The following is a 20,302-nucleotide window of genomic DNA, read 5'->3' on the forward strand; positions in this document are numbered from 1 at the left end:
CTCCTTTGGGCAGCGGGATAGCCCGGGCGTATTTTTGAGGCTTTCCGGGTCTTCCTTAACCCTTCCTCCAGGAGTTGAGCTGGGCATCTCCAGCTCCTAGGAAGCCATTGGTCGGCTCGGACTCCAGATTGTCGGAGGGCCCTCAGCCTTCGCAGCTGGAATGGCATCCACAATCCCTTCTGCGGCAACGACCCCTCCGTACACTGGCCTCAGGCATCACCGTGCCTCCCGCTCCCCCTAGTCCCCACGGTCCTCAAAGCTTTGAGCTCGCTTGTTCACAAGTCCAACTTGCACACAATAACTTCAGCCCTTGCAACCGCTTGCAGCCGGCCGAGCGCGCTGCGCTCGCATTCTTTTATCTCAGTCTCAAAAAGTTCTAGTTCACCCGCCTCCTACTTAGCGAAGGGGGCTGTCTTCTCGCCCATACTATTGGTAGGTAGAGTCGTCCCTCAGAGAAGAGGCCGGGCCAGATTCCCTTGGGAGGATCTAATTGGCCTTCTTGACAATCACTCGCCTGTATCTGGCTTGCGATTGGTTCTCGTTGGACGAAGCTCAGGGTTTGGTTTTCTCGGCCTCCATCCCGGCAGAGTGGAGCCCCGGGCTTCTCCGCCTCCTGATTGGATCTGATTGGCTCCATCCCCACTCCTGAGATTTGTGATTGGGTGCGGCTGCGCGGGGCGGGCCGGCCTGGAACCTCGGCCGTTGGCGAGCGCTCTAATCTCGTCCCCCTCCCTTCTTCTCGCCTCACTCAGTGCAGGAGTCTTCACCCCTCCCAGCGGGTTCTGATTAGCCACTTCCGACGCGTCTCGGGGTCCCGATTGGCCCGCCGGGTCCCTAAGCCCGCTCCCTCCCCCCGGGAAGCGACTACGGCGGCTCCGAGGAGGGGGAGGGGCAAGGAGGGACGGCCGGTCCCCGTCAGTCAGGCAGCGGGAGCCGCCGGGAGCGGATGGCGGCGGCGGTGGCGGCCCCACTCGCCGCCGGGGGTGAGGAGGCGGCGGCCACGACCTCCGTCCCAGGGTCTCCAGGTCTACCCGGGAGCCGCAGTGCAGAGCGGGCCCTAGAGGAGGCCGTGGCCACCGGGACTCTGAACCTGTCTAACCGGCGTTTGAAGCACTTCCCCCGGGGCGCGGCTCGCAGCTACGACCTGTCAGACATCACCCAGGCTGGTGAGTGTGCAACCAGGCCCCGAGCCCGGCCGGGACCCTCGTTTGCATAGTCCCGCCCCTAGCTTGTTTCTCCCGGGGTCGGGGCGTCAGGCCCGCCCCATCACCTGGCCATCCGAGTTCTGGATTCTGTGGATTTGCATAAGTCCGCTACCAGCCCCCTCCCCACTTTAAGAACTACTAGACAATGAGCCCTTGCTGAACACCCTGAGTCCCTGGCCGAGCGTCGTGATAGCCCCCCCCCACCCGCCCTCTGCTGCTCTTTATTTGCATATCTGCGCACCTGTAGAATGATCCCGCCCCTCACCTGGTTGGCTTATTTGCGTGATCTCTTCAGCTTTAGTTCTGATCATTCCATAAAGCAGCCCCCGAAAGCCCACCCACCCCCCATGACTCTTTTCTCTTTCCTCACTTCGTTTCCAACTCTTTCCTCTGTTCCACCGAGATACGAGCAGCCCCAGGCCCCCGCTTATCATAGATTTGCCCCGACAACCCCAAGTTTGTGTCCTTCGCTTGGTAGTCCCGCCCCCTGAGGTTGCTGCCTCTCCCCACTCTTCACCCAGCCAGCCTGTGGAAAAGACGCAAATCTCCCACCTCCCCCAACTCTCTTCTGCGCGAGTTCTTCCTCCCATTATCCTAACCCCTTTATCTGAGACTCCTCCTCCTCCTTGCGTGTGTGAGGTCACTGTGGAGCCTGTGATCTCATAGAGACCCTAGAATTCCCATTTCAGTTTCTGCTTTTCCCCAGGGGGGAGGGACTTGAGGCAGTTGCTGAAAGGAAGGAAATCTTAGCTAGAGACGGTCCCCACTGCCCTTCCCACTCCCCCACCCCTAGGATCCCTCTAATCATGCGCCCTCCACCCTGGTGTCTGTTGATGGTAGGGTGTAGGGGACTCCACTGTGACAGGTGAGTCAGGCCTCAGCTGCTCAGAAGGCCAACGCTGACCTTGGGCTGGCAGCTGGGGGGGTGGGGATTGGGAGAGGGGCGGAGGATCGCATTCCCAAAGCCCCACCCCAGCGGAGTCCAGGGTGGGACTTGAGGCTGGATGAGAGTGACCCTGTGATGACACTCCCCTGGGACTGCATTCCCCGCCTGGCAGGTGCCTGCTCACTTGCAAACACCCTCGTCTTTCCTCAACTGTCTGGAGAGAACCAGTTGAAACCACTCCGCTTGTCTTGGGTTGCTAGGTAAACTTACTGGCCGGCTCCGCGGTGAGTGAGTTCAGGGAACCCGGGAGCCATTCCCCTCTCAGTCTCCCCCAGCCGCCTAACCCTCCAGCTCCAGATTGACCTCAGCAGCTGTGTGACACTCGCCGTCTGTTCCCTTTCCCCTCCCCCTTGCTTGTTTTTTGACAAAGACCAAATGTTATTCTTTACTTCCTTAGGGCTCTGTCTGTGAGAGTGGACTCCTGGGGAAAACTCCCAAGAACTCCGGGGCCCCTCCCAGCTCCCACCCCCTCCCGCCTCCTCCCCCAGCATTCCGGCTCAGGGTGCAGCCCAGCTCAGGGTGCAGCCTGTTCTCCTGGGACAGTCCCAGCTTCCTGTGAATCCCTCTCTGCCCTGCTCTCCAACAGGAGCCCTCAGTCCTTTCAGGGCCTGGGTTCTAGGCCAGGTGGGCCTCTCTCATCCCAGGCTCTCTCCTCTGGCCCCTCTCCCCACGCAGGGTGCCTGTAACTTGGGGTGGGAAAGGGGAAGTGACAGGAAGCCAGTCAGCATTGCCCTTACGCTGCTCTGCACATCTCCTCGCCCTTCAACCCTGACAGACTGAAGGCTTCCAGCACTGCCACCCCAATCACGTGGAAGCTCTCCTCCTGTTTCCCCAGCTCTTTCTGAACCAGCGTGTTCCTTGCACACACTGTCCCGTGGCCCAGGTCCCTGATGTCCCTTGGACTTGTTCCTGGGGCCCTGATAGCAAGATGAACCCTGAGGTGGGGGAAGGGATGAGCTCACAAAAGAGAAGTGCAGCTTGCTCTCTCACAGACCACATCCTGTGCCGCCTGGGCCCTGCCTCCTCCAGCCCTGCTCCCTTCCGCTCCGCTCCGAGCTTTTGCCCCCTGTGCACCCCATCAGAACTTGCTCCCCACCCCTTCTCCCACAGGCCCCTGCAGTGCACACGAGAGAAAGCGGGCAGGTGGAGGGGCGGGGCGGGCGGATGCATCGGACCCTCCCAGCCTCCCTGGAACTGTCTTCTCCTGTGACAGGTCTTCTTTCTTGCACAGCAGGGCTGGGAGCAGAGGGGGTTCCTGGGGCGTCAGGCTGTCATCCACCCTGGTAAACACAGGGCCCACCAGAGACAGAAGCCGACAGATTGTTTCTGCTTCATTTCCTGTCACAAGACTCACCTCCTTGGGGGATAACCCCAGCTTCCCCTCCCCTCGGCTTTTGCTTGTCCTTCCCTGGAGAGGGCCCTCTAAGAAGCTCACCCAAGCTCCATGGCCTGGGACTTCCCCCAGCAGGCTCTGGGCCTCTCCCAATATGGGCTGAGCAGAGAAAGCAGAAACCCGGCTACAGAGGTCTGAGCAGTGAATGCCTCCAGCTTGGCAGGAACCCTGCCCTGGTCTAGCAAGCCACTGGTTGAGATAAAAGGATGGCAACAGACTCTCCCCTCCTTTCCGCCCTCTCCACACCTCACCCTGCAAGACACAGGCGCTGGTCTGAGGTCTGGGTAAAAGTGAGAGAGGAAGTAGAGGCAGGCTGCTGGGAGTGGAAGAGGGTAGGAAGAAGCCCAGTCCTTGCCTGGGACTCCAGTTCCCACCTCCGGCTTGGTCCACTTGTCTTTCCCTCAGGTCCTTGGAATCTGCAGCTTCATAGTCCCATGGGCCTGGCTTGCTGATGCCAGGAGCTGGTCTCTAGACTAGGCTCTAATGACCCCTGGTTTTACCCCTAGGTTGAAGACAGGTTGAGGGCGGGAGATGGAGCCCTTTGGAGGGAGGAGCCTTCTTGGTCACCTCCCTCGGGGGTGGTTCATAGTCTTACCTTGGACCTCCCAGCCCATCACCTTGCTAGTTCTTTGGGGCATCAACCTTCTCCTGTGACCTTTGCCTTCTACCTCCTCAGGCATCACAGGACAACAGGGACCACAGGAGGTAGAGACTCTAACCACTCTTGTAGAGTAGCCCTGCGTTTGTGTGTCTGAAGACAGTGTTTGTGGCTCGCCCTCCCCCCACCCCCCGGTCTAGGCTTCTTCTGCCCAGTCTTGCCTTTGCCCTTCTGGTCATACCTGGAGTGTGCTCCAGGTTACGAAGTCTTTCTTCTTAAACTCTAGGGAGTCCAGGTTTATAGGTCTGATTCTTTAGGTCAACTAGGGAGATAGAGGGCTGGGCAACTGGCTCCGGGGAAGTTCAGGATCCTCCTGTCCAGGACTGGGCCTTTACAAGCTCCCCCCTGACACTTGTTTCCCCTAGACCTGTCCCGGAACCGGTTCCCCGAGGTGCCAGAGGCGGCCTGCCAGCTGGTGTCCCTGGAGGGCCTGAGCCTGTATCACAATTGTCTGAGATGCCTGAACCCAGCCTTAGGGAATCTCACCGCTCTCACCTACCTCAACCTCAGGTAGGGAGGCAGGGCCACAGGAGGGTAGGGGGGTGTCCTTCTCAGCCCCAATTACCAGTGCATGGCACCCTGAGTGACCCTCCCCGTGACCCAGAAAGTAGGGCAATACGGGAGAGTTCTTGCCTGGAGGGAGAACCCACTGCCTTTCTCCCTCCTGCAGCCGAAACCAGCTGTCATTGCTGCCGCCCTACATCTGTCAGCTGCCCCTGCGAGTGCTCATTGTCAGCAACAACAAACTGGGAGCCCTGCCTCCCGATATCAGTGCCCTGGGGAGCCTGCGACAGCTCGTGAGGATGGGGAGCAGGGAGACTGGGGGATGGCCAAACCAGGCACTAGGGACTTTTGGCAGGAGGGCAGGGAAGGGCGGGATGCGCCCTAGGGGAAAGGACGAGACCAAAGGAAGGAGCCTGGTCCAGGAGGCAGTTTCTGATGCTCCGGGTCTGATGCTCTTTCCCCACGTCTTTCCTTGTCTTTCCTCATTCCAGGACGTGAGCAGCAATGAGCTGCAGTCGCTCCCCACAGAGCTGTGCAGCCTCCCTACCCTGCGGGATCTCAACGTTCGGAGGAACCAGCTCAGTACCCTACCTGATGGTGAGGAAAAGGAAGACTTAGAGGGTGTCAGGGGTGTGTGTGTGTGTCTACCTTGAATAATGCCTGACCTAGAGGGAGTCAGGGTGTGTGTGTGTCTACCTTGAATAATGCCTTAGTCACCCAGGGTGTCAGGGTGTATGTGTGTGTGTCTACCTTGAATAATGCCTTAGTCGCCCAGGGTTGCCAGGGGTGTGTGTGTGTGTGTGTGTGTGTGTGTGTGTGTGTGTGTGTGTGTGTGTGTGTGTGTGTGTATCTACCTTGAATAATGATACCTTAGTCGCCCAGGGTTTTGCCATGTATGAAATGCACTGTAAATTATTTTCCTTGCTCTTGACTAGCACCCCTCTGAAGCCGGCAAGGCAGGGGTTATTAGCTGTACTTGACAGATGTGGGGGAAGGTACAGCAAGGGCAGTAGTGAGCGCATCAGCAGGCACCCTGTAGAATTTCACGGTCAGAAAGGGCCTTCGAGGTCACCCAGTGTCACACCACTTAGTGCAGATGAAGCTCTCAAAACCTGAGTCCGGTGAGGCCCCGTGCTGCCTCCCCAGAGATTCTGAACCGTCATGCTGGAGCCCAAGCAAGCCCATCTAATGAGCTAATTGCGATGCACCCCGACACTTGATAGCCTCTGCTCCAAAGCAGGCGCACCTTCCTTTATTCAGTCAGCTTTGTGTGTGTGTGTTTCCTGTGTTTTAGGTGGGGATTAAGTAGATGTGAGTGATGTCACTCAGTTCTGGGGCCAGCTCTGAAGATTTAATGGCTTAATGGGGAGAGACAAGCAGGGGGAGGTGCTAGGACAGGAAACTTAACGCCATAGAAGCTGGTGGGAGCCACGTGGCTCTGCCTGGGACCCTGGGGAAGACCTCGGCCCCGAGGCACAGTGGGAGTTGACCTTTGAAGGAGAGTTCCCCATCCTTCTGTAGCCCAGGCAGATGCACCCCTGTGTGTAGAGCAGGGAGGTCCAGCACGGAATGGTTAGGAAGGCAAGCCAGGACTGGTGGAAAGGACTGCGGCTGTGCTACCTGTGTTTTTGAAGAGCAGGCAAGGGGAGTCAGGTGGCTACCTGTTTGGGCTCCTCCCATCCTTCTTCTAAGATGGTAGGGGTACAAATAAGCATTTGATCATTTGATCTGGGGGCCATAAGAGACCCCGGCAAAATGCCCCGGGGAAACAGAGGAAGGAGCAATAAATTTCAGCCTAGTGTCTGGAAAGATTTCAGAGAAGTGACACCTAAGCTGAACCTGGCAAGATGCATGGATAGAAAGCTGGGGCTCTCCTAGCTGAGCAGACAGCATACGGAGAGGCCAGAGCCAAGGGGCTGGAGGGCGGTCTGATGTGGTGTGAGGGTGGGAAGCGAGGTGGAGAATGTGGGCAGAGCCAGGTCATGAACTCCTTAACCAGGGAATGCTGCTCGACCAGAGAGCAGCAATTTTCATCCGTGCCTCGGCTCATCACTAATCCAGGGGCCCTCTCTGAGAAGTGGAGAAGGGTACCATTCTCCTGCGGGTGGGCCAGGGCTTGACCAGTAGAGCGCCTGGGGGTTGCAGCTCCCTCTTGCCGTGCCTTTGTGCAGGACACCGCCCGCTCACCTGCAGCAGCCCTGGCTGCAAGTCCTGGAAGGCTTTTGAGCAACAAGGTGTCAGTTTGATTTGGGCCCTGTGATGGACACTTGAGAAGGAGGAAGCGGCAGTGGGGTGGAGTGGGCAGGGAGGAGAAGCGGATGGGCAGCAGCTGAAGTCAGTTTGAGTGGGCAGAGGAGCAGGGCAGTGGTTCCTGGGGAGCGTCCTCCGCCCACCAGGGCAGAGGGGCTGCCGGAGAGGTGACATGCCAGCTGGGGGCAGAGGAAGTGAGCACAAGGCCCTGCCCCTGAGCATGCTCCTGACTTCTCCCTCACCCACCCCCAGAGCTGGGGGACCTTCCTCTTGTCCGCCTGGATTTCTCCTGTAACCGTGTCTCCCGCATCCCGGTCTCCTTCTGCCGCCTCAGGCACCTGCAGGTCATTCTGTTGGACAGCAACCCCCTGCAGAGCCCACCTGCCCAGGTGAGTGGGGGTAGGGGTGGGAGGGGGCGCAGGGCTGGCCGAGAGTGGGCAGGAGTTGGGGGCGTGGGTCCCTTTGGTACTCAAGCAGGATCGGGGGGTCCCCCCCTTTCCCCTCACTATGCGTCTCCACACCCAGATCTGCCTGAAGGGGAAACTTCACATCTTCAAGTATTTGTCGACAGAGGCTGGGCGGCGCAGCGGGTCTGCACTGGGAGACCTTGCTCCTTCCCGCCCCCCGAGTTTCAGCCCATGGTAAGTTCCACATGGGAAGGAAGGAAGCCCCTGGATACTTAAACCCCTCCCCAGCGCCAGGGACCCTGTGGTTTCCAGAGGGTGGATGAGGGGGTGGCCACCCAGAACGGGGCTGACTGGCTCTCCCTGGCTGGCCCCAGCCCTGCCGAGGACTTGTTTCCAGGACGTCGGTACGATGGCGGGCTGGACTCAGGCTTCCACAGCGTTGACAGTGGCAGCAAGAGGTGGTCTGGAAATGAGGTAAGGGCCTCCTTCCCATGGGACACGGGGGATCTCGGCCTCAGGGAGAACCTCTGAGCTAGGAACCTTCGTCTTCTGCCTCGAAAGCTCAGAGTGATGAGGGTGGCTGGAGCCGTCTTCTTCAGTCCCTCATCCATATACCTCAGGGAAGGGCTGGTTCACCACGGCCCGGACTCTCGAGGGTCGATCTCCCATCTCTGCCTTTCTGCATTTCCAGTCAACGGATGAGTTCTCCGAGTTGTCCTTCCGGATCTCAGAGCTGGCCCGGGAGCCTCGGGGGCCCAGGGAGCGAAGGGAGGATGGCTCTGGTGAGCAGTGGGGTCATGGGCTGCGGGCTGGGGGTGTGGACGAGGCCCTTTGCGCCTCCCTCCGCTCACTGACACGCCCTGCTCTCTCTAGCTGATGGAGACCCTGAGCAGATCGACTTCATCGACAGCCACGTGCCTGGGGAGGATGAGGAGCGCGGCACCAGCGAGGTGAGGGGCCGCCGCATCCCGTGTCCACGTACCGTGAGAGAGCCGGCGGGAGCGAGCCAGGGCAGGCTCGGGACCCCCTCAGCCCCTCTGCTGTCCTGTCTTCAGGAGTCGCGGCCACCGGAGTCGGAGTCGAGCCCTGAGGCGGGAGACGCAGAGAGGGCGCCACGCAGCAGGTACCCGGAGCCTCTGAGGTGGCGCCCCTCCCGCCACACGCGCCTCTGCTCCCCTTCCCAGCACTGCCTCTGTCCCTCTGCCCTCAGGCGGGAGGAGCCAGCAGGGGAGGAGCGGCGGCGCCCCGACACCTTGCAGCTGTGGCAGGAGCGCGAGCGGCGGCAGCAGCAGAGCGCCTTGTGTGGGGCCCCACGGAAGGACAGGTGCGCGCTGGCCGGGAGCCCCCACATGCTTCTCTGCCTCTTGGGTGGCGGAGCCCTGCCGGGCACTGCTGACCCAACGTCTCCTTCCTTTTCCAGTTTTCTGAAGCTGGGGGTCAGGGCTGCTGGCGGGGGTCCCGGTGCCTTGTCCACTCAGGCCGCCTACAAGTATGTGTCCAGGACTCCATGTCTCTCAGTCCCCACCCTGCGTACACACCCTTGCCCCGACCACCCCTCTGATTCCCCTTCTGTCTCCTCAGTGGCACGTCCAGGTCCAACACCACTCAGCTGGGAGCGTCAGCCGGGCAGGGAGCCCCCACCCCTGCCCCTGCCTCCACCTCCCAGGAGCCCCCGCTTCCATCTGGACCAGGTGGCAGGGGGACTTTGGGTGGAGGATGGGGGCCTGTGTAGGTGGGGAAGCAGGTTGAGGGCTGGCGGCCTGAGGGAGGGGTAGGACACTGAGGTGGTGTTTCTCTGCCCCGTCCCTGTCCCCTGGCTCCGGCCCCCAGCGACCGCACCTGCTCCCCGGCCACTCAGCTCCATTCAGAGACCAAACAGCTTCCTCTTCCGTTCTTCCTCTCAGAGCAGCTCAGGTGGGTCTTGCCCCTTCCCCAGTACTAACCCAGTACTAATCCAGCACTAAGCTCCGGGCTGGGGTCATCCCTTGTGGCCTAGAAGTTCTCTGGTCAATTGTCCCTTTGTGTGGAAAATCCCACAAGCACAGAGGCAGGAGATGCGGGTGCCAGACACTGCGACCCGGCTGCAAAGTCCATGATGGGCGGTGGAGACAGCCCCACACCCCCCTTTCCTCCAGGCCCTTCCTCACCAGACACTGTCTTGAGACCTCGGCGATCCCCCCAGCTTTTGGATGAAAAGGAGGTGATGGCTCAGCTGCGCCAGGTATGAGAGGTGGGACTAGTGTGGGTTCCGCGTGGGCCCCTGAGTTTCCTGGCTTCCCTCAGCCTTGTGAAGACTCTGACCTCTCCCCCTCCTTCCCATCACCCAGGTGCTTGAGTGCCAGCTGCAGCGGCCCCTGCCCGATGACCTGGCCGAGGCTCTGGCCAACGGGGTCATCCTCTGTCAGCTGGCCAATCAGCTGCGGCCCCGCTGTGTGCCCTTCATTCATGTGCCCTCGCCTGCTGTGGTCAGTTGGCACCCAGGGCAGGAAGTAGGGGTTGGGACAGGAACCCCTGGGGCTTCTCTCTTACTCCCTCTTTCCTTTCTTACCCACCCTCAGCCAAAACTCAGTGCCCTCAAGTCTCGGAAGAACGTGGAGAGTTTCTTAGAAGCCTGTCGAAAAATGGGGGTACCTGAGGTATGGGGGTGTGCTCTCGGGTGCAGGGCTGGTCTCTCCTATAAAGGGTGCAGTGTCCTGGGCTCAGCGGGGCCCTCTGCATGGATGCTCACGGGGGTCTCTGCTCCCCAGAAGGAAGCACAGCCAGCAGCCCGTCCTGCGTGTCCCCCGCATGCCTCCCTTCCCGCACCCTGCATGTTGGCGTGGCTCTGGCCCTGCACGAGAGGGCGGGGGGAGGATGGCCTTGCTGCTGCTGACGTGTGTCCTTTGTCCTGCCCATCTGTCCTACTCTCCCTTCCCAGGCTGGCCTGTGCTCGCCCTCAGATCTCCTCCAGGGCACCGCCCAGGGGCTGTGGACCACCCTGGAGGTTGTGAAGCGGGTGGGGGGCAGGGCCCCCCCGCCCCCCTGGCCCCCCTCTGGTCTGGGCGGCTTCATCCTCTTCTACGTGGTCCTCATGCTGCTGCTCTGTGTCGTCTACACTCGGCTCCTGGGTTCCTAGGACCTGAAGCCACCCCTCCCCCCACCCTACCCTCTTTCTATTTATAAGACTCCTGTGCAACCCCCTCCCCACCAGTGGTGCCTTCAGCCCCTACCAAAGACACTAGTGAACCCCACCCCTCATACACACTGACTTCAGAGGCCCCACTCTGGTAGCCCCAGACCCTGGGCCCCCAGCCTCTGGTCCCCTCCGGTAGCCCCTCCTCCTGCCCCTCCCCCTGCGTGCTGATGGTGCCTTCAAGTCCTCTCCCTGCTTCCCCAGAGGGTGGATCTTAACCTTCCTCCTTGCACCCCCTCACCCCCCGCTGCTATAGGGGGCTAAATTATCTATATTTTGTAGAGAGAACTCTATATTTGTAGGGGATGCAGGGGCCCAAGCTGGGTCCCTGTCTCGTGTATAAATTGTACAGATCGTGGCCACCTGTGTGTTTGTGTGTGTGTGCGCACGCGTGTGTGTGCGCACGCGTATGCGTGCGTCTGCTCCTGCTGTGCTGGGCCCACCCCCAGCCGTGTCCCCTGGGCTCTGTGTGCCAGCCCGTCTACTCCAGCATTTTCCTCTGAAAGTGGCAGGTCTGTCCTCCCCTCTAAGCCTCGGCCCGCTGTGTCATCTCCCTTCTGTTGCCCTCTGGCAGCTTCCTTGCATCTCAGTAGTCCCCAGGCCATGTCCATGGTGCCCTTGACCTTTGCCTGCTACATCCCATCAGCCCTCTTGGTCCAGGCTCCTTTAGGGTGTCTCCTACCCCACAGCCGAGAGGAGGAGGTGACAAGGGAAACTTAACCCGGGCCCATTCCCCCAGGAGTCCCTGTGCCAGCCCCACCACATCCTGGAAGAGGAGGGGGCCCCGGGAAGGGGCCTCCCCTACGTCGCTGCTGTCATCCATGCACTGCTGGAACGGCCTTAGGGTTGAGGTCGGGGTGCAGGGGCCCAACCCGGCGGGGGCCCCAGGAACCGAAGACAGCGGCGTCTGGGCTCTGCTCTCTAGCGAGGACTGGTGAGGGCGGCCTCGGGCCTGGCCCTATGCCTCGGGCACCTCTGCCCAGGAGGTTGGAAGCAGCCCGGCCCCGCAAGGCAAACTGCCGCCTGGGTGCGGTCAAGGGTTTGGGATGGAAGACGGGGAGCTGGATGTTGTGTCAAGTGCAATAAAGAGAAGCCGGAAGCCCTCTAGGTCATCCCTCGAGGGGGAGGGTGGTGGTGGTGGTGGTGGGGTGTGTGTGTGTGTGTGCGTGCGTGTGTGTGCGCGCGCGCGCGTGGACAAGAGCAGTGCGTGTGGGGAGCGGGTGCCCCCTCCTCACGTCCACATCCGGGTGGCCTCCACGTCCACTTCGGTGCCACGGTTCTCTCCCAGGCTTCGCCCTCGCGCGCGGCCCTGCCACCCCGCCGCCTGGGGGCGCTCGCGGGAATCCCGGCGGGTCCGCGCGCCACGTGTCCCGGAAACGTGCTGGGCGCCCGCGTCACGAGGCATCGCGAGGTCCAGCGAGGTGGGCCGCAACCCAAGCTCGCGGGCACGCGCGTGGCAGAACAGGTCTCTGAGGGAGGCCGGGCCGGTGGAGGGACCGAGAGGGGCCGGGCGGGCTGCGCGAGCGCCGAGGTGTGGCCTTCCCGACTCGACATGCTGCCCTGGACCCCCCGGCGGTGGGGCGCGGGCGAAGAGCAGGCGCCCAGGGAACGACGCCCCTCAGCGGGCAGCGGCCTCTCCGAGGCCTGGGACTCCAGAGAGAACGCCCTGGGGGAACAAGGAGCAGCCGCCCAGGGCAGGTGAGGGGGTCGGCCGACGGCACTTGGGGGGAACCCGAAAGGGGCCCACAGTGTGCGGAAATCTCAGTTGTCCCTACTCAACAATGGGTATTATCCGTGTCCCCACACCGGGCACCCTGGTCTCTGCCTTGGAGATATTCAGACTTGGCGTGGAGCAGGTGACTTGGGGAGGCTGTGACCGGAGCATCTCAGTGCCCCTCTCCCTGCGCCCCCAGTCCTCAGCCCTGGCCTCGAAGGCTTTCCTGGACTCGGAAAGATAAGCTGCGGCCTCGGCTGCCCCCAGGCCTGGTTGCCAAGCATTCCCTGGGAACTCCAGGTAGGTACAGGGTCCTGCAGTCTTTACCCCCAAGACCCTTTTACTGATTCCTGAGCCTGTTTTAATCTCTTCAAGTCCCCTACTCTCTCTCTCCCTGCCTTCCCCCTCCCCCCGCAGTTCCTTTCTCCCCTCAGAGGACTTGGGGGGTGACACCATCAAAGATGACCCTGCTAGCGCCCTGGGACCCCAACTATGAGGCTACAGCAGGATGTCGGCTGGTGTGGGTGAGTTGGGGGTGCCTGTGGCACCGATCTCGGGTGGGACAGGGATGCCTTGGGAGGGGCTGAAGCTCCAGGAATCTTTCCTGTCCCTCCCTCTACAGGGACCCAGCTGTGGGTCTGGCGTCTCCTTCTCAGGCCGGACCTTGTCCCATCCCTCATTCTGGCCTCTGTACCAAGCAGCCTCATGCAGGGACCTCAGGCCCGGTCTAGCAGGACATCAGAGTGAAGAGCAAGTGCCCAGGGTTGCAGGTACTGCCCTTGGTCTTCTCAGTCTCCGCAGAGAACCAGTGCGGAGCTTGCCACCCCAGCAGCTTCTCCTCCCCAGGGTTCCCGGTGATGTGCTCTGAAGACGTCTTCTTTTTGGACCCTCTGCTGCCCCGTGGGCAGCGTGTCCCCCTGTACCTGTCTGAGGTCCCTCAGCAGGTGAGCGCTCCTCCTGCCTTGACCTCACGCCAGCCTTCAGGCACGGCTGGCAGGGAGCCACTGCCCCTCCTCTCTCCTCAGGTGATGGGCTCTCTGAAGCTGCTGCTGCCACGCCCGATCATGTCCCCCTGGCTCCTCCCCATTCCATCTTCAGGCTGCTCCACTACCTGGCTCAGTGGGCCAGAGCTGATCGCCCTCACTGGCCTCCTGCAGATGAGCCAGGGGGAACCAAGACCCAGCTCCTCAGGGGCTCCCGGGCTCCCTTCTGGCCCCCCAGCCCCTGCCTCTGATCACCCAGCTGCCAGTGGTGGCCCAGGCTGTTCTCACTGTGGGGAACCATCTCTCCCTGGGACCCCAGACGCCCAAGGTCCATAGCTCCTCCAGGGATAGAATGGGTCCTTTACTTCCCCAGGCAGGTTCTATTGATAATAAAACTGTTGGTTTGCAAACAGGCTCCTCATGGTCAATGGCAGAGTAGGGTGCAGAGGCAGGGATGGGGTCTCTTCCTCTACCACAGCTTTGGCTGCCCCTCTGATTCTTGTTACTCATTCCCCCATAAGGTGGGGAATCTATGGATCTAAGACCTTTCTAGGCTGACCCAGCAGGGAAACTTTAATGAAGAGGGGGAGTGTACAGTATGTTACTCTAGCTAGACTGAATATATTGGAAGCAAAGACTCCCTCAGCTTTGCCAGGCCTGGGAGAAGGAGGACTGCCTGAGCACAGAGCTGGCATTGGGAGAAGCAAACTAGGGAGTAGGGAGTAAGGGGGTGTCATCACTTCGGCTGGGGCAGGAGAGGGCGGTGGGGGCACTAGTGTAAGATACCTGCTGCTCTCATCCCTCTTGCGCTGGGGTCCCAGGACTTTGGCAGACACCTGGCAAACCTGCACATGGGTAGGGGCAGGGCCAGGTCTGTATGTCTTCCGCATCGTCGATGTTGTCATCATCAGGGGCAGGGTGGGGGACCGAAGCGGACTTGAGAGTCTGGAGTGATGCTGCAGGAACTCTGTGGGGACACAGGATCAGGGCTTTGGCTCAGAAGGTCTAGATGTGTGTAGGGTTCTGGTGGTGATGGTGTTTCTTAAGAGGAGAAGAGTTGTAGAATTTTCTCCCTTAAAAGAATCCGACTCCTTGGGGAACCTCCTCCCAAAGACTGGAAGGCGTGGAGTGGGCAGCGGATCCTAGGGGGCAGCTCGGTGCTTCTGCTGGTCACAGGGCCTGGGCACATCTGGACTTTAGAGCCACTCCACCATGGGGAAGGGGCCTTTGGCATTGAGAAGGGGTGGGGGTTGGGGGGAAGGCATTCTTAACCTTGCACTTTTTTCCCTTCCTACACTCCTATACTGAGTGGTGTCCTGTCCAAGGGAGGCGGGGGTGGGAGCTGGCAGGGAGATGGGGGCGGGGTGTCTCCTCACCCCGGCCTCCGCGAGGTTCTGGAACTCCAGCCGAGCGTAGCTGTGTGGGCGGGACCTGGCCCCGGGTGCGTGGCCTCGCACCTCCAGGGAAGGGACCAGATCCAGGTCCACGTAGTTGAGGCCATGGTCGGGGGGCTCGGGGATGGCAGTGCCCATTCCTATGTAGTCCGCGGCCGCATACTCAATGCATACGTACTCCCCGGCTAACTCTGATGGCGGCTGCAAGCTGGGCTGAGCCCCGGCCCGTCCCCAGCCGCCTCGGAGGCCGAGATGAGCGCCTTGGAGCCCGAGTTCAGGCTCCCCCGCCGCGAAGGAAAGAGGCAAGAAAGGAAAGGACCGTGGTGCACAGCAGCTCATGGTCACGTATTCAGTGCTTCCTCCATCCTGGAGCGGCTGGCGGGGAGCTGCTTTGGTGGAGGCGGGAAGGCCCGGGGGCTCCATCACCACATAGCCGCCGGCTTGGCCGCCCTTCATGGGCTCGTAGTCACTCCCGGCTCCCATTGTTATGTAGCTCCCGCCCCGCTCCAACCTCGCGGTGTTGGAGGCCGCCTCCCCCAGCCTCGCCAGGGTCTCACTCCGGCCATTCCGACGATTCAGCTCGCTTGTTTGGGCCGCGGAGTCTGGGGTCTCATAAGATTGAGGGACAGAGGGTCTGAATGCTCCCGTTGGGGGCTTTCTTGGCAGTGGCTCAGCCCTGCCAACAGCACCACTGTCCCCGATTCGCTTCATGGCGGCCAGGACGGTCTCGTGAATGCTTTGGGCCACCACGGCGTCGGGCGCCTGTAGCCACAGCTCCCCGGGACCCGTGGATGCCGAGCGGCCGAGCTCCAGGAAGAAGAAAGCGTCTGCGTGGCCGCAGCGGCGCACGCTGAGCAGGGACAGGCGCAGGGCCGGCGGCGGAGATGCCCCGGTGGCCCCGGAGCCTCTGCCCCCTGGCTTCCGCAGCAGGCTCAGTACCCCAGAACCCAGGCACAGGCTGTAGCCACCGCTGCCCAGGCCTCGTGCCCGCCCCAGCCCCTTGGGTCGCAGCGTCACAGGCCAGACGTCCTGAAATGGAGCGAGGATCCAGGCCCCGGGGTCCTCGTGGGAACTGGGACCTGAGGAGACAATGGGCTGGTCACCGGGGCTCCGGGCAGGCAGGTTGGAGACACTGTGCCCGGCGGAATGAAAATCCGAAGGTGTAAACCCTTCAGGTTTGGACTTAACTTCGGAGACCCTTGGGAGGGACAGTCTTCGGATAAACCAAGTCCACAAACCTCCCCCCCCCACCAGGACCCCCGCCCCCGACCCCAACACACACACACACTCCCCCTGCCGCGTCTCCGGCGGCGCGGGGCTGGGGCCTCACCTGCGGCGGCGCGCGCCTCGAGCAGGGCGCTGTACCACGCCTGCTGCTCCGCCTCGCTGGCCGCCGCCACGCCCAGGCTGCGGTCGCGCGTGTACAGGACGATCAGGTGGCGCTGGCGCGCGTCCATGCGCTTGCTGATGGTGCAGGCGCCCCCCAGGCTCACACTGAACTTGGGCGGCGTTCGGCCGGCGCGGAACTTCTTCTCGCTTTCGTAACACTCGAGGCGCGGCGGGTCGGCGCGGAGCACAAAAAAGCGGCGGCGCTGGGACTTCTGCTTCCGCAGGTGGCCGCAGAGCCGCACGTCAGCCGGGCAGACCCAGGGCCGCGGCGGACCCAGGGCCATGGCGGCCGACTCGGCCTCCGGGGTCTTCGTGGGGTCTCCGGGCTTCATTCTTGCCCAAAGCAATCAAGGGGCCGGAGCAAGGGGCTGGGACGGCTGGGAAGGGACTGGCAGAGGCGGGGTAAAAAGTGCGGTCCTCGGGGACGGGGGCTGCGTCCTGACCCGTCTGGATACTCCGCGTCTCTCCTGCTCCCGACTTCGTTTGGCCCCTCGCTGCGCGCAGCATGTGCCCCAGTGGCGCCCGGTAGCCTGAGATACCCAGGGCTCCGACGGCCTCACCTCCTCTCTCCTCCCTCCTAACAGAGATTGCGCCTAAGTCCCCACCCCCGCGAGGTTAACCCTCGCGCGCCCCGGCGGTGGGAGTGGAGTTTGAGTCGGAAAGTCCAGGAGAGGCGGCCTCTGCCTCACCCCATCCCACACCGTGGGGCTGGGCTTTCGCAGGAGCCAGGGAGTGATCTGAGCTGATTGCCAAGAAGGCAGCGAGGGGAGGCGCGTGTGCGGGGAGCCACGTCTGCGGTGAACGCGCTGGTGGGTCCTCGGGGGTGGGCGGACCGCTGAGCCGGGCCACCCTTACAGCGACGCCCGCCACTCCCTACTCCGGCTCTAGGCACCCGGGTCCCCCGCTTCCCACCCATGAATGGCTCTGTTCTCTTCCTTCCCAAGTAATTCTGGGAGCCAGGGCAGCCGAGCTTTGGGCCCTGCGCATTTCAGAGGAGCTAGAGGTTGTTTCTCTGCCGAGTTAGGGCCGATAGCAGGTGTCTTGGGGGGAGTTAACTTCTGGGTTGGTCTGGTGCGGACTATCCCCATCAGGGTCCCAATCAAGTGTCACTGAAGGCGGAAGAGACCCTCTCTCAGGGCCCTTCCCTCTCGCTGCACTAGTGCCCTTGGCCCCTCCCCACCATCACTGTTCAAAAGGAAGGCTGGCCAGGCCAGGGGGAAGCTCTATGTAGACTTGCTGCAGAGGGAAGTGTCCTTTGCCCCTCGCATCCCCAGACGTTTGAAATGGGGCTGCAATTCAGACGTTTTGACACCCCACTTCTGATCCTTCCAAGGACCACCCGCTCAGGCGGGTGATGGCACTGGTCAGTGCACACTCTGTGAGACAAACTGGCAGCTGACACATGGGTGGGGGTCTTAGAGGACCTTACCATATCACTGTTGGGGCAGATTGTTTACCTGAAGTAGGGGAGCTGAGGGTTTGGGAGAGGAAGAGGGTGACTGTAGCCCCTATTAAACGTGGTGCCGTCGGGTGGGGAGGGAGTTATGCCAGCAGGACTGAAGCAAGGCCCCCTGGCTCTTTCCCCCAAGCTAGACCATGGGCCAAGCAAGCCTGAGCAGGGAGGGCTGGGTTCCCACCCACACTCCTCCACTTCCCAGGCATGGAAGGAGGAGTCTGGTCTATGAACTGCAGAAGCCAATAGTGTGATGTGCAGGGAGGCTAGGATCCTTGAATATCTTTAAGGGTTGTGTTGAAAGTGTGATACAGAGTTACCACCTGGCATTGTGAGGATGGGCATCTGCCCAGTGGGCAGGCGATGCTCAAGCCTGCTCCAGGTGCCTCCCGGTGAGCACAGCCTCTCCGCAGGTGCCAGAGAGGTGGTATCTGCAGCTCAGGTGGTACATGGGGGCCAGCTGCAGCCTCCACCTCTGATGGATGTTGTCTAGGGAGAGGCAGGTCTGGTAGATCCTGAAGTGGACATCACAACTGAAGTATGTTCAAGGTCAAGGCATCCAGTGTGGCCTTGACATACGTGCCATGTGTGAAGTGGCAGGGGCACAAAAGACACCTGCAGGACTCTCCGCTTCCTAGTCCTGGTGCTGCCTCAAGAAGCAGGGCACTCACAGGCCCAGGTACCTGCTGTGCACTTGCCTGGAGCCTTTAGTCCCAAGCCTTGATTTGAAGCTACCCCATGGGAGGGTCGGAGAAGGCAATGGCACTCCACTCCAGTACTCTTGCCTGGAGAATCCCATGGACCAAGGAGCCTGGTAGGCTGCAGTCCATGGGGTCACAAAGAGTTGGACATGACTGAGCGACTTCACTTTCACGCATTGGAGAAGAAAGTGGCAAACCACTCCAGTGTTCTTGCCTGGAGAATCCCAGGGACAGGGGAGCCTGGTGGGCTGCCGTCTATGGGGTTGCACAGAGTCGGACACGACTGAGGCGACTTAGCAGCAGCAGCATAGGAGGGTCTCTTCATATCCAGTCCTAATTCCCTACCATCCAGTCCACCTTGCAGCACCCCAGGCCTTGTGCGATCACAGCCATTGTCACAGAGACCAGCTCCAGACCATCTTGTGTCACTGAACCCCTAAATGCTGGGTAAAGACAAAGCAGGAAGTAGCAGGGATAGGAGCATGGGCCCTGGGTGAGCAACCACGGTCCAGTGGGTTGGTCATCAATGCCAGGTGATTTACCCTGCTGGGTACCAGGAAAAGCCCCGAGCCAAACACATGACCTAATAAGTTGCCCCGGCAACAACACTGCCCTTGATTCTACCCAGGCAAGATTTATTTCAGCTGGTTACCCTGGTAACTCGTCTGGCTCCCCCCAGTGACAGGAAGTAACACAACCTCAGCTCTGCTGGGTGAGAATGCCTCCCCCAGCCTGAGGGGGTCCCCCTGTGCATCCCACTGCCAGCTGCAGGGCATCTGAGGGATGGACTCCCACATTCCACATGCCTTGGGAAGACTCACCACAGAGGAGCCTACAGGGAGGAGGCTAGGGCTCTGAGGCTCCCAGCTCCCTCTTGTCCCTTGGGTTCTTGCTCCTCTGTGGAGTGGCATGCAGGGACACCACCACCCGCTTCCTCCATCCTCTCCCCACTGCCAGGGCTCCCAGGCCCCAATACAGCGAGAACGGAGAGCTTGGCAGAAGTCATGGGGACCGGCTCCTGCTTCCTCACCCAGAGAGGCAGCTGCCAGTGACCTGCTGAAGGCTGGGGTCAAGCCAGAGGGCTGTTGCCTGCAGAGCGTGGTCACAGCATTGGCCAGGGGACCATGAGAACTTGGTCAGAAGCCCAGCGGCAGCCTGGGGGGAGTCCTTGCAGCCCCACACTGTGGGTTCATCCTGGCAACCACCAGGCTGGGCCTGCAGGGAGACCCTGGAGGATGGGGCAGGGAGAACACAGCCCAGTCATTATCACGTCAGGCATTCTTCCATCCTGGCTGCCTCCTTGGAGAGAGGGCGCCAGTGGAGGCAGTGCTAGGGCTGTTCTGCAGTCCTGGGCCGGGCCTGTGCCCGGGGAACTCTTGACTTTTCTCCCCTGGAGTTGGATGCTGACCCAGGGTTACTTCTCTGATTGGTCATCCTGCCCTGGCAAGTGAGCTGGCTGGGGTCCATGTCGGACAGAGTGGCTGGGAGGCGTGGACGGGGACTGCAGGGAGGTCCTGGGCCCAGGCACCAAGCAGTTGAGATCCCTCTGGGAAACAGCAGAAGTGTGGCTGAAACAGTAAGAGGCACTGTGGCTCGTGATCCTTTAAATCTCGCCTCTAACCTCAGTGTTCTTGGTTGGGAAAGGAGTGAGGGGAGCTGGGGAACAGGAAGAAAAGGCTTCCCTACTGCCCCCATGCAGATTTCAGCTTCCCACCCCTCGCAGGCTCTGAGCAGGGAATGGGAAAGAGAGAGAGAAGGGGAGAGCTGTTGTTTAGTTGCTTAGTCATGTCCACCTCGTTGCAACCCCGTGGACTGTAGCCTGCCAGGCTTCTTTCCATGGAATTTCCCAGGCAGGAACACTGCAGTGGGTTGCCATGGAGTACCCAGGGGTAAAAAAGATGGTGGTCCACTCTTGGAGCACCACCAGGAGATGGAAGGAGGGTAGAGGCTAGAGAAGGGGAAGACACATGACACGATGGAGACTGGGCCCTGGGGAAGTGGGAAGGCCAAACCTGGCTGGGCGAAGAGCAGCAGCTAAAGGTATTTACAAAAAAAATCTTCAAAGTAAATCAGTGATAACACTGTCCCCGCCTCTCCTTGCTGCCAGGTTGTTAAAGGTCACTGAGTGGAAAG

At 61.1% G+C, this 20,302-nt stretch overlaps 3 protein-coding genes and 1 long non-coding RNA gene across 7 annotated transcripts; 2 read left to right on the plus strand and 2 right to left on the minus strand.

Annotated features, from left to right (window-relative positions):
* The first annotated feature begins 722 nt into the window (after nt 1-722).
* On the plus strand, nt 723-11,634 carry LRCH4 (leucine rich repeats and calponin homology domain containing 4). 4 transcript variants are annotated; one of them, XM_069570073.1, is made up of 18 exons: nt 723-1,166; nt 4,568-4,712; nt 4,873-4,999; nt 5,198-5,303; nt 7,209-7,345; nt 7,482-7,597; nt 7,738-7,837; nt 8,055-8,145; nt 8,237-8,313; nt 8,419-8,486; nt 8,574-8,687; nt 8,784-8,852; nt 8,945-9,054; nt 9,194-9,277; nt 9,409-9,584; nt 9,691-9,828; nt 9,922-9,999; nt 11,275-11,634. In XM_069570073.1, exons 1-18 carry the CDS (start codon nt 947-949, stop codon nt 11,377-11,379), a joined length of 2,061 nt encoding a protein of 686 aa, XP_069426174.1. In that variant the 5' UTR covers nt 723-946; the 3' UTR covers nt 11,380-11,634. The 4 variants fall into 4 exon arrangements, with proteins under 4 accessions (XP_069426174.1, XP_069426175.1, XP_069426173.1 ...); XM_069570074.1 differs by having other exon boundaries at nt 9,499-9,584; XM_069570072.1 differs by having other exon boundaries at nt 730-1,166; nt 9,499-9,584; nt 10,281-11,634.
* LOC138429026 (uncharacterized) lies at nt 6,036-8,486 on the minus strand. The gene is made up of 2 exons (XR_011252649.1): nt 6,798-8,486; nt 6,036-6,326 (listed from the first exon to the last, which is right to left on the minus strand). It is a non-coding gene; the product is annotated as an uncharacterized lncRNA (long non-coding RNA).
* Nucleotides 11,275-13,642, plus strand: SAP25 (Sin3A associated protein 25). Its single transcript, XM_069570081.1, has 6 exons — nt 11,275-12,233; nt 12,449-12,549; nt 12,667-12,773; nt 12,872-13,019; nt 13,096-13,193; nt 13,275-13,642. The coding sequence occupies exons 1-6, from the start codon at nt 12,088-12,090 to the stop codon at nt 13,566-13,568; spliced, it is 894 nt and encodes a 297-aa protein (XP_069426182.1). The 5' UTR covers nt 11,275-12,087; the 3' UTR covers nt 13,569-13,642.
* Nucleotides 13,643-13,833: 191 nt separating this feature from the next.
* On the minus strand, nt 13,834-16,810 carry LOC138429014 (insulin receptor substrate 1-like). The gene is made up of 3 exons (XM_069570075.1): nt 15,957-16,810; nt 14,609-15,705; nt 13,834-14,199 (listed from the first exon to the last, which is right to left on the minus strand). The coding sequence occupies exons 1-3, from the start codon at nt 16,345-16,347 to the stop codon at nt 14,140-14,142; spliced, it is 1,548 nt and encodes a 515-aa protein (XP_069426176.1). The 5' UTR covers nt 16,348-16,810; the 3' UTR covers nt 13,834-14,139.
* Between the last annotated feature and the right edge of the window lie 3,492 nt (nt 16,811-20,302).

The sequence above is a fragment of the Ovis canadensis genome, chromosome 24 (assembly GCF_042477335.2).
Source record: "Ovis canadensis isolate MfBH-ARS-UI-01 breed Bighorn chromosome 24, ARS-UI_OviCan_v2, whole genome shotgun sequence".
NCBI classification, from domain to species: domain Eukaryota; kingdom Metazoa; phylum Chordata; class Mammalia; order Artiodactyla; family Bovidae; genus Ovis; species Ovis canadensis.

Coding starts and splice junctions, on each gene's coding strand:
- LRCH4 (XM_069570071.1), top strand. CDS start 947: ATGGCGGCGGCGGTGGCGGCCCCACTCGCCGCCGGGGGTGAGGAGGCG. Junction 8,314..8,418: donor AGGAGCGCGGCACCAGCGAG/GTGAGGGGCCGC, acceptor TCCTGTCTTCAG/GAGTCGCGGCCACCGGAGTC. Junction 10,000..10,280: donor GAAAAATGGGGGTACCTGAG/GTATGGGGGTGT, acceptor CTCCCTTCCCAG/GCTGGCCTGTGCTCGCCCTC.
- SAP25 (XM_069570081.1), top strand. CDS start 12,088: ATGCTGCCCTGGACCCCCCGGCGGTGGGGCGCGGGCGAAGAGCAGGCG. Junction 12,550..12,666: donor GCATTCCCTGGGAACTCCAG/GTAGGTACAGGG, acceptor CTCCCCCCGCAG/TTCCTTTCTCCCCTCAGAGG. Junction 13,020..13,095: donor GCAAGTGCCCAGGGTTGCAG/GTACTGCCCTTG, acceptor TCTCCTCCCCAG/GGTTCCCGGTGATGTGCTCT.
- LOC138429014 (XM_069570075.1), bottom strand. CDS start 16,347: ATGAAGCCCGGAGACCCCACGAAGACCCCGGAGGCCGAGTCGGCCGCC. Junction 15,706..15,956: donor CGAGGCGCGCGCCGCCGCAG/GTGAGGCCCCAG, acceptor TTGTCTCCTCAG/GTCCCAGTTCCCACGAGGAC. Junction 14,200..14,608: donor AGAACCTCGCGGAGGCCGGG/GTGAGGAGACAC, acceptor GTGTCCCCACAG/AGTTCCTGCAGCATCACTCC.